The sequence below is a fragment of the Poecilia latipinna genome, unplaced genomic scaffold (genome assembly GCF_001443285.1).
Source record: "Poecilia latipinna isolate Pla-1442-1.1 unplaced genomic scaffold, P_latipinna-1.0 Scaffold1979, whole genome shotgun sequence".
Taxonomy (NCBI): domain Eukaryota; kingdom Metazoa; phylum Chordata; class Actinopteri; order Cyprinodontiformes; family Poeciliidae; genus Poecilia; species Poecilia latipinna.
The window spans coordinates 42,995-52,718 of record NW_015114595.1 but is presented as its reverse complement, the minus strand read 5'-3'; the positions used below and the strand labels follow the sequence as shown (position 1 = coordinate 52,718).

At 49.6% G+C, this 9,724-nt stretch overlaps 1 protein-coding gene across 2 annotated transcripts in view; it reads right to left on the bottom strand.

Annotated features, from left to right (window-relative positions):
- Positions 1–9,703, bottom strand: part of ppp4r4 (protein phosphatase 4, regulatory subunit 4) — a 14,742-nt gene extending 5,039 nt beyond the window's left edge. Inside the window, exons 1-22 of one of the 2 annotated variants that reach the window (XM_015016069.1) lie at positions 9,235–9,703; positions 8,159–8,232; positions 7,185–7,287; positions 6,953–7,100; positions 6,721–6,794; positions 5,997–6,103; positions 5,818–5,925; positions 5,623–5,744; positions 5,431–5,553; positions 5,148–5,287; positions 4,595–4,714; positions 4,442–4,519; positions 3,568–3,651; positions 3,235–3,408; positions 3,047–3,152; positions 2,781–2,928; positions 2,559–2,703; positions 2,441–2,479; positions 2,282–2,353; positions 2,153–2,216; positions 2,001–2,075; positions 1,842–1,932 (exon numbers count right to left, since the gene is read on the bottom strand). In XM_015016069.1, the coding sequence (XP_014871555.1) occupies positions 1,842–1,932; positions 2,001–2,075; positions 2,153–2,216; positions 2,282–2,353; positions 2,441–2,479; positions 2,559–2,703; positions 2,781–2,928; positions 3,047–3,152; positions 3,235–3,408; positions 3,568–3,651; positions 4,442–4,519; positions 4,595–4,714; positions 5,148–5,287; positions 5,431–5,553; positions 5,623–5,744; positions 5,818–5,925; positions 5,997–6,103; positions 6,721–6,794; positions 6,953–7,100; positions 7,185–7,287; positions 8,159–8,232; positions 9,235–9,342 (2,303 nt within the window). In that variant the 5' untranslated portion in view covers positions 9,343–9,703. The remainder of the gene's footprint in view (positions 1–1,841; positions 1,933–2,000; positions 2,076–2,152; positions 2,217–2,281; positions 2,354–2,440; positions 2,480–2,558; positions 2,704–2,780; positions 2,929–3,046; positions 3,153–3,234; positions 3,409–3,567; positions 3,652–4,441; positions 4,520–4,594; positions 4,715–5,147; positions 5,288–5,430; positions 5,554–5,622; positions 5,745–5,817; positions 5,926–5,996; positions 6,104–6,720; positions 6,795–6,952; positions 7,101–7,184; positions 7,288–8,158; positions 8,233–9,234) is intronic. The other variant, XM_015016070.1, reaches the window with a different exon arrangement.
- Between the last annotated feature and the right edge of the window lie 21 nt (positions 9,704–9,724).

The window sequence follows — 9,724 nt, the reverse complement described above, 5'->3', positions numbered from 1 at the left end:
CAGGGAAGTGAGGCCAGGACAGGGGTCACATGCTCTCTCTTTCGAGTACCTGTCAAAAGTCGTGCCGCAGCATTTTGTACTAGCTGCAGACGTGAGAGCAGCGACTGACTGACTCCCAGATAAAGTGCATTACAGTAGTCCAATCGAGTTGAAACAAAAGCGTGGATCAGTGTTTCAAAATGCTGCCTGGAAAGAAAAGATTTCACTGACGCCAATCGCCTTAAATGATAAAAGCTGGACTTTGGCCGTCCAATCTGAGATCACTGTCCACCTTAAAACCAAGATCTGTAATAACAGGTTTAAAATATTCCTCCAAGGGTCCCAGGTCCACAGAGGAGGACTCACAGGAGCCACTGGGTCCAAACACCATCACCTCTGTTTTGTTTTCATTAAAGTTTAAAAAGTTCAAGGCCAACCAAGCTTTAATATCTCCTAGACATGCCAGGAGATGTTTGATTGAATGTACATCCTGCTGCTTTATGGGGAAATAAATCTGACAATCATCAGCGTAACAATGAAAAGAAATCCCATGTTTCCTAAGGATAGAACCCAGAGGCAGTATATAAAGAGAGAAAAGCAGTGGGCCAAGAATTGAGCCCTGTGGGACACCATAAGACATTGAAGCAACAGATGATTTAGAGCCACTAATATTCACTGAAAATGTTCTCTCCTCCAGGTAAGACCTGATAACTGTAGATCTATTAGAAAAATTCTGCATCGCCTTTCAAACGGCTAATCTTTTGTCTAAAGCTGAAATGTTGGATAAGAAAAGAGGAAAACAAATGATAAAGATAAACTTCATGTCATGAAGTGCGACATGAAGCAGGAGTTTATGAAGATCCAGCTTTTATTTTGGTCGTCCACTTCTGATTATTGCCACGTCAATTAGCACTTTAGCTAAATATTCAGCTCAATATTTGGTTTGCTAACTAAACTATTCAAATAAATAACTACTTGTTTGGATTCATGATAGCAGGATTGCTGCTGTTTGGAGTTGGTGGACACCTAACATACTGACAGATTGGGAAGACGTCAGCAGCTGTTTCGGCCTGATCAGTGTGACGGACTGGGCCGACGAGCAAACGCTCAGACTAACGTGCTGTTAGAGCTGTGATTCGGGTGCAGGCTGGTGTAGAGCTCACCAGCAGGATGGAATCTAGCTGGGCCCGGTGGAACGGCCACGCTAATTCAGATGATTGGAATCAACAGAGATGCACCGGTGAGGCTGCAGGGCAGATGGAAATGAAAAGTCTGTCCTAACTAAAGAATATTGTCTCTATCTGAACTGCCTCTCCTCCTTGGCTGGCCGGCGATCTCAAATCTCCTGGATGATTTGTAGACAAGCTGCTCTTTCCCAGCTGCGGTCCCAACGACCGGCTCTAGAAACACCGCCGTATCAGAGCCTGGTTGTTACGGGGTCTGACCGACTGACAGACTCCATGAGTTCACCACCTTCGCTGGCCTCGTGCTGCAGTTGTTCCCTGTCCTTCCTGATACTGTCAGTTCGTCACCCGTCTGTCTGTTTACTTTCAGAGAAACTCCTGTTAGTTTATGAATTATGGAGTGCTTAGCAATTAGGGTCAACTGGAACATTTTAAAGTGTATGTTTTTTCTTTTGCTCTTTCCTTTGGTTTTGTTTGTTGTTCTTCTAATTCATGTAAAGAACTTTGAACTGCCTTGTTGCTGAAAATGGGCTATCCAAATAAAGTTGCCTTTCCTACCTAATTGCTTAGCTTGTAAATGAGTGAATGTGTTGAAAATACGATTTTTGAAAAGCGAACCCCTGTTTGTTCGCCAATTATTGCTGTTAATTTTAACTAACTTTGGTGCATGGTTCTTACAGAGGTCTGTCCGAGTTGACGGGTTTGGACGAAGTCGGCTGGCTGCTGAGGGACCGACTCCGAGACAGTTTAGCCTTCCTCGTCTCTTTACCTAGACACAGAGGAGAGGCATCATCATCATCATCATCATCATGCCCCTCATCAACGTCATGACCTTACCAGTGGACGAGCTTCCTGTTGAAGAGGACACAGACATGGACTTTGCGGAGGACAGACTGGTCTTGCTGTCTCTTCCTGTCAGAAAAACGACTTTAAAGGAGACGAGTCGGAAACTGCTGGAGATTCTGGGAACAAATGAAGGTTCAGCTCACGTTTTCTCTCCATGTGTTTGTCAGAGTTCAGCTTCCCATCGCTCTGCTGCCGCTCCAGCTGCTCCTGGCAACACAGCGCATGTCCATAAAACCTGCCAAACACAAAGCCTCCGTCACCGTCACACTCACCATCTCCAGCAGCAGCATCTCCTCCTTCTCCTTCTTCTGGTCCAGCAGGTCCCAGTCGCGTCTCTTATGAAACTGCGGACAAACACAACACATCCAGGTGAGGAGCAGACGTGGAGGAGACGCCTCGGTCACTCAGCTGTCCGTGATCTGGTCCCTTACAGGCTCAGACAGGTCCAGTTTGTCCAGTTCCAACACTGTCTGGAAAGTATGAGGGACGATGGTTAAACCCCAAACGTTAAATGCTCAAATAGCTGACTGGTTCCCAGGTCTGACTTACCTTGCGGATCATGGCCACAACATCTTTGTCTTTCTCTCGACAGAGAAACTTCTGGACGCAGAAATCCAGTTTCTGCAGCAGCAGCTTGTCAGCTGGCAGGCGGAGGGACGACCGTAACCGTGGCAACAGCTGACAAAGCTTATACCTGAGAGGACAGGTGAGACATCAGGAGGAGGACAGGTGAGACATCGGAGCTCTTCAGAGAGGACAGCACTGCCCTACCTGACATTGGCGACAGGGTCGTGGACGAGTTCCAGCGCTGGGATCAGGAAATGTTTGTTGAAGTATTTTCTGGAGAAAATCTCTGTGGCGATTTCACAAACATCCAGGAACCTCAGGCGGTTCCAGTAGCTGCGGCCTTGAGCGAGATCTGAGGACAGAAACAGACGGTTTGACCACAGAGCTGACATGATCGACCAGACAACACGTGGTTCAGGTTAGCAGGTTGGTTTAGCTTAGCTAGGTTTCTGCAGCAGAATTGCTCTGACCTTGGATGAGCCGCTCCATCATCTCCTGACGCTGCTCCTGCTTACGGTTGTAGCGCAGGAACGTGCAGAAGGTCCGAGCCGCCTCTTTCTGTACCGGTAGCACTTTCTACAGCCGGGAGGAAGCAGAGCAGAGTTACCCGTCTGTCACCTGGCTCACCAGGGGATGATGCGACGCTGACAGCGCTGACGTTGGTGGTGAGGATCAGGAAGATCCGAGCAGAGAAGGTTTGGTGCAGCAGCTCTCCGGGCAGCAGTCTGGACAGGCAGCTGTAGCGATGCAGCAGCTTCTCATGCAGCCGCCAACGCAGAGAAGATCCAACTTTCTGTTCGGCCGATAGCAGCGCCGACAGCAGCTCTGAGATCTGAGGCCAACCACAGACAGTCCACCAGAGATCCATGGAAGCACCGAAGGGGAATCCAGCGCAAGAGAAGAGGAACCATCCAGGAACAGAGGAGAAAATAGTCAGAACCCAGACTGAGGAACCACAGGAAGAACCTGAGGAGAACTTAGGTTCCCTCACCTTGTTGTCCAGGATTAGATTGTCTCCTCTAGAGAGAACCAGCTCCAGAGTTTCATCTAGGTGGTTCAACAGCGCATCCAGAACCTCAACAAGCATCAGTTGAAGAACGCAAACATAAAAACAGCAAAAGGTTTGAAATCGAGTCAAAAAACATTTCCAACATACACCAACAGGGGGCAGTTTCAGCGGTGGCTACTTCCTGGTCACAGGAAGCTGCATCCACTCTGAAGCTACTGACCTGATTACTGATAGGTAGACACCGCTGGCAAATGAGACGGAGTACTCACTAGCGTTAGCGTGGATAGCCTGGTCATCCACTGGATTGTCTTCTTCCTCTGATGGCTAACGCTAGCCTCTCTGTGCTAATGGCCACAGGAAGAAGGTGATCCAGTGGATGACCAGCCTAGACATGCTAGTCACCTAGCTTTCCAATGCTAACACTAGTGAATACTCTCCTTCTCACTTAGTGGTGGAAGCCTATCATCAATCAGATCAGTAGCTCCTATTGAAATAGTCTCCTGCAAGACTAGTCGCCACCACTAGGTGGCACTAGTCTTAATTTGGTGCTGAAGCTGCCATAAACTAGAAGTAAAGAAGTAAAAACTTCTTCTGCATCACATTCATGCAGCTGATCTTCGTGTAGACATCCATGGAGCTCTGTGAGCCTTGGCAGGTCTGCATTTCCTCAGAGATAACATTCTGAAGAGGTCTGCAGACCAACCAACACTGAGCAGGAGTTCTGCTGTGTGGACAGCTAGTGACAGTAATAAGGAAAACATTTAAAGCACCAGTTGGATCCAGGGGATCTATTTACTCTGAAATACGGGAACATGATTTCCTGTGACATCACAGGAACATAGCCATGACCTCTCACCTCCAGAGCACTGTCTTGGAGCAGCAACAGGAGCTCCTTGTGGACTACGTGGACATTAGACTCGAGCAGCTTCACCACCTGTCAGAAAAGGCAACAGTGTGAGGTTAAGTGACAGGAAACACCAAGCAGACGGGAGGCACAGGTGGTTCTCACCTGGTGGAAGCTGGCTGCTACACTTCGGCGAACGCTGACCTCTGGGTCGCTGCAAAGACCCGAAAAAGACGGATGGATGTCGCACAGGAAGTGGGCGGGGTCTATGAATGCCACCATGGCCTGGAGAGAGAATAGAGGAACGGTTCTTGAACTACTAAACAGCTCAGAGGTTCTGTAACTGTGAGGATGCCAGATAAGCCCAGCGGTACCGAAATGCTGCAGTACCAATGAGACTAAAGGTTCTGGGACTGAAAAAGTACTAAAGGACCCGATCTAAGTCTGTTTTCCTCTTGAAAAACAAAACCAGAGTTTAACCAAACCCAGACCGAGGATTGGAGGACCAGAGTTCAGAGGTCAGTTAGCATTCACACCTCCCAAACAAGCCGGGCTTTGACTAGGCAGATGGACTGGAGGTGGATCAAAGCAGACTGGACAGGGCTGGTGTGCATCAACCCTAAAACTCTGGATTGCCCAATAAGCCTGAAAACCTGTGGAAGGGGAAGTGACAGCAGGACTACCAAAGACCCCTGGGAGTCAGTGAGTTTTTGAGTACCGGTAGGTTGTAGCAGCAGTTACAGCGGATCAGAGTGGACTCGCCAACATCCATCTGGTTTTCTTCAGTCGGCAGTCCGGTAATACACAGAACCTGAAACTTCTGCAGCAGGAGCCTCTTCTGCTCTTCTGACAGTGAACCTGAAGCACAGAGATTATCATCACACCTGGACAAACCATCCTTCAGGGATGTTCTCGCCTATCGTCCCAGGTCTGTCCTCTGGGCTCACATTTGTTTAAAGCAGAAGGATGTTGAAGCTTCTGTTGTAACTGTGCGGTCTAACCTGCCAGTCCACTGCAGAGCTTCCCAAACTGGAACGACAGCGACACCATGACGCCTTCATCCACCTGTGATGAAGCGTCACACGCTGACATCACCAGAGGGACCAGCAGGTGAAGTCGGTCATCTAACGAAGAGGGGGGGTTATACCAAGGTGCTGATGGAGAGCAGGGGTTCTGGTTTGGTCCGGACTCACCTCCGTCCATCATCTCCATCAGGCTGATGATGCTGTCGAAGGCGGCCAGGCGAACGCTGCTCTCCTCGTCGCCAGCGAGCTCCAGCAGCTCAGGAAGGAGCTCGGTTCTGGTGTCTTCCACCCTGAAGGACACATGCTGGGTCAGTGGAGCAGAACCTCGCCGGTAAGGGCTGACGGTGCTGACTTTCTGTTTACCCGATGGCTCTGGCCATGCTCTCCAGCTGACGGCACATGCAGATTCGGACCTCGGACTCCGTGTCCCGGCTCAGAGAACGGGCCAAAGGCAGCAGCTCCTTCTTCACTCTGACAAACAGAACCTCAGTCAGCAGGAGAGACAAACTGCTTTCAAACCAACTCTGCTGCGCGCCACTCACATGAGAGAGTCAAACTTGCAAGAAGCCTTTCCTAGAATGCGACAGGCAGCTAGGCGAGCCTGAAGGGAGTGAGACAGCTGACTCTGGTAGAGCAGAGGATTCAGCACCTGGGAACACAGAACCACCAAACTACAGATTCTCCCTCTTTGATTTTTCACATCAACGTACTCCCACTCCTACAGTTCAGACTGAAACACATCCCAGACACTGAAAATTTAACAAGGACATTCAAATCAATACAGAACTAGACCAGGGGTCTTCACATCCAGGCCTGGACCTTCAGATGGCAGCTGGACTTTTTGAGAAGGTGACTCAGCCGCTTGATTCAGGTTCGTTGGACCAGGGACACACCTGGCGATGCAGGACCCCGAAAGCCTGGAGATGAAGACCGCTGAGCTAGACTGTTCATCACTCAGTGTGCTTAGTGTTAGAAACCCTTCCAGCTGAGGCAGAGGGAACAGACACATTAAGGAGGGAAAAACTCGGCATGGAAAATTGAGGACTGGATGGAAGCTTGTTCCTTTGATATAAAAGGTTTTTCAGCCAGGTGACGATGGAAAAAGCAAGATTTACACATGAAGTAACCCTAGAATGTTCTGTAAGCTGCCAGTCCAATGCAGAGCTTCATGTCATTATTAAAATTCTTCTCTTTAAATACGTTGGATAAACAGGTGGAACCAGAACCTGGCCCGGTTTATCTGACCATTGTTCAGGAACCACTGACCTCCTGTTTGATGGTCTCTTTGGGCAGAGCGTTGATGGCCGACAGCAGAGTCTCCAACCAGGCGCTGCTCACCACTAACAGACAGAAACCAGGTGAGTCCACCCAATCAGGACCAGGTGTCAGCAGGTAACATCAGGTCTGATTGTTTCACAAAACGTCTGAGTCGTCACCAATCTGCTGACAGCTCTTTAGGTTGAACCTAAAGAGCAATTCAGATCTCAGGTGCGGTTACCTGTGTCCCGGTGGTTCAGGTGGAGCAGCACTGTCTTCAGGATGGAGTAGGTGTGTGTGTGGATCAGGATGATGTCGTCCTGCAGGATGGTTAAAAACGAAGTCGCTGCTGCCAGCTGGATTTCAGCACCGGCTCCATTCAAGACCTCCTGGCTCACACAGGTAGGACAGGTGAGCTGCAGTGAAACCTTTCTTGAAGTCAAGTGATTGTGCTGTCCTCAGATTGTACATACCCGAACTTTTGGTACAACTCGACGGAAAGTCTCAGCTGGGTTCTGGCGGACAAGACTTGGCAGGTTGCTGATGACGCTGGCTCTCTGGACCTCCTGACCCACACTGAGGAAAAAGGAGGAGGCAGTTCAAAAACACCTGAACGGAAACACCTGGAGCTAGTTTGAGCACATCTGGACTCTGGTTCTGTAATGCCTAGTGAGTTCTGTTTGGGAATCAGTTCAGTGAACTAGTTCAGATCTTCTGGGAGAGAAGTGGTGATTAGCTCCAGAGTTTAATTAGCTGCAGACTTTAGTGGGTCAAGGAAGAAGGACGGGAGGAGGGCATCGGAAATCTGACAGCTGGAGGCCAGAATTCATCCCAGGAACTCTGATCCAAGACTACATCAACAAACCTGTTCCCCTCCTGGCCTGTGGGGGCGCTGCACCAAGAACCACTGAAGGAAATGACACAAAAACCTCTGAAGACACTGAGAGCAACTTCCTTCTTCACCAGATGGAAACAAGATGGAGGCGTCAGATTTTAGTGTTGGAGGATTTCTCTTTAGTCTTTGGCTGCTAGCGCTAGGCTAACATGTTTGTTTCTCTGGTTCCTCTCTCCAGTGGTCAGTGGCTGAGAGGCAGGGAAGGCCAGTGCAGGTCTTCAGCCCATCACAGAGATGCTTCCTACAGCTAGGCGTGTCTCTGCTTCAGAACAGCAGAGTACATGGACTGGAGAACCTTCGTGCTGCTGAAGAGCTGAGCCAAGTGTATTGGACCAGGATCACACCGACAGGTGGCAGGACACCTGGAGCCCTGCAGCCCAGGATCATCGCTAGCTTTCCTGCAGCCACGCTGTTGGACTGTGGACTGTAAATTCTTAGATTCTCCATTTTAACCCCCAGAGATGTTAGTCAGTACATCACCTGCATCACATCAAGATAATAATGACCTGGACTCCAACCACAACCACCTCACCAGTCACCTGGTAACCTCACCTGAGCAGGTAAACGGCTCTCTCCACATCATTCAGGTCTTCATCCACAGTCAGCTGATCGATCTCCTCCGCTGTCTGAAAGAAGAAACATGAAAACGTCTCTGAGGCTCCGCCTACATCACACTGATACCACGCCCACTCATGCTGAAGCCATGCCCACATCACTATATTCAGAAGAGGAAACTTTGATATAAGTTCAGTTATTGATTGATTATTAATCAGGTGATCATCAAATCACCTGCAGAAGGAGCACTGTTCAACAAGTTTTACTGTCATGGTCCGCATATCGTCATATAGAACCTGAATAGAGCCTAAATTGAACTTAAATGGGGCCCAAATGAACCCTAAATGGGCCCTAAATGGACCCTCAGCTTGTTACAGTGGTGATTGCTTTGAGTTTTATCGTTTTGTCTTTTAATGTTTTTATTCAAAACTTTGCAGCATTTTGTCCAAAACAAATTTCTCTGTGGGCCTTTAAAGTTCAGATTCTCATGTCTTCATCTCTTTGTTCCTTCGTATTTTAATTCTTCTCCTTGGATTTTTGCTTTATATGTTCTAGTTTTCATCTCCCTCATGTTCTCATCCATTCATCCCTTTGCACCCTTATGTCTGATGTAACCCTCCTTCTTCATGTCTCCATGTTTCCTTTGCTTCCTCGTGTTTTCTTGGTCCAGACTCTGAAGTGTCAGTTGTAGATCTTCTTCTGTGAATTTGAATTGTGTTTTTTACGGACCGGGAGCTGAACTCTTGTCTCTGTTTGGTCCTCCGGCGTTCCGCGGATCGATCAGTGATTGATTGGTTTTTCTGCAGCTCTCCTGGTCCTGCTGACTCAGTGCAGAGCGGAGATCCTGGAGCTGGTCTGTCCGTCCGGGTCTCTGCGCTGCCGGCGGACAGACCGACAAACTGCGTCACTCTGCGCACATCGCGGGTTTCCCTCCGCTTCCTGCCGCTTCACCCAGCATGTTCCCCCACCACCACCATCATCACCACCACCACCACCACCATCACCACCATCACCAGCAGCAGCGTCTTCATCATGCCCCCAGTCATGTGAGCGCCGCTCCCGGTCCCACCTACCTTCAGGCTCCTGCGGATCGGCCGCTCGATGAAGGCCAGCTCCTGCAGCTCCTCCGGCGGCCCGCTGGGCGGTCCGGGCGGGCTCAGAGTCATCCTGCCGGGGAACATCTGCTCACTGGAACCGGCCCAGTCGCTCTCTGGTTGTTACTGGGAGAGCGGGCGGCGGAGCTCAGCACCATCCATCCCTAGCGAGAGGATGGGGGCGGACACGGGGGGGGGGGGGATGTCTCTCTCCGTTTCCAAGGAGATCCCGTCCGCGGCGGAGCCGACGTCACACAACTTCCGCTTACCGGAACAAAATGCGGTTTAAACCGTAAACTGGTCCAAACGCTCAGGGTGAAGAAACTAAAATCAGAAACCAGATTTCAGATTCCCTTCATTTGGTCAATCCAGATTATAATCTCAGATTTTCATATATGAAGCCCTTTAAGATCAGAGGTTCTGATTGGTCCAGAGGTTCCTACCAGGACCCTTCAGAACCAGCCTGCAG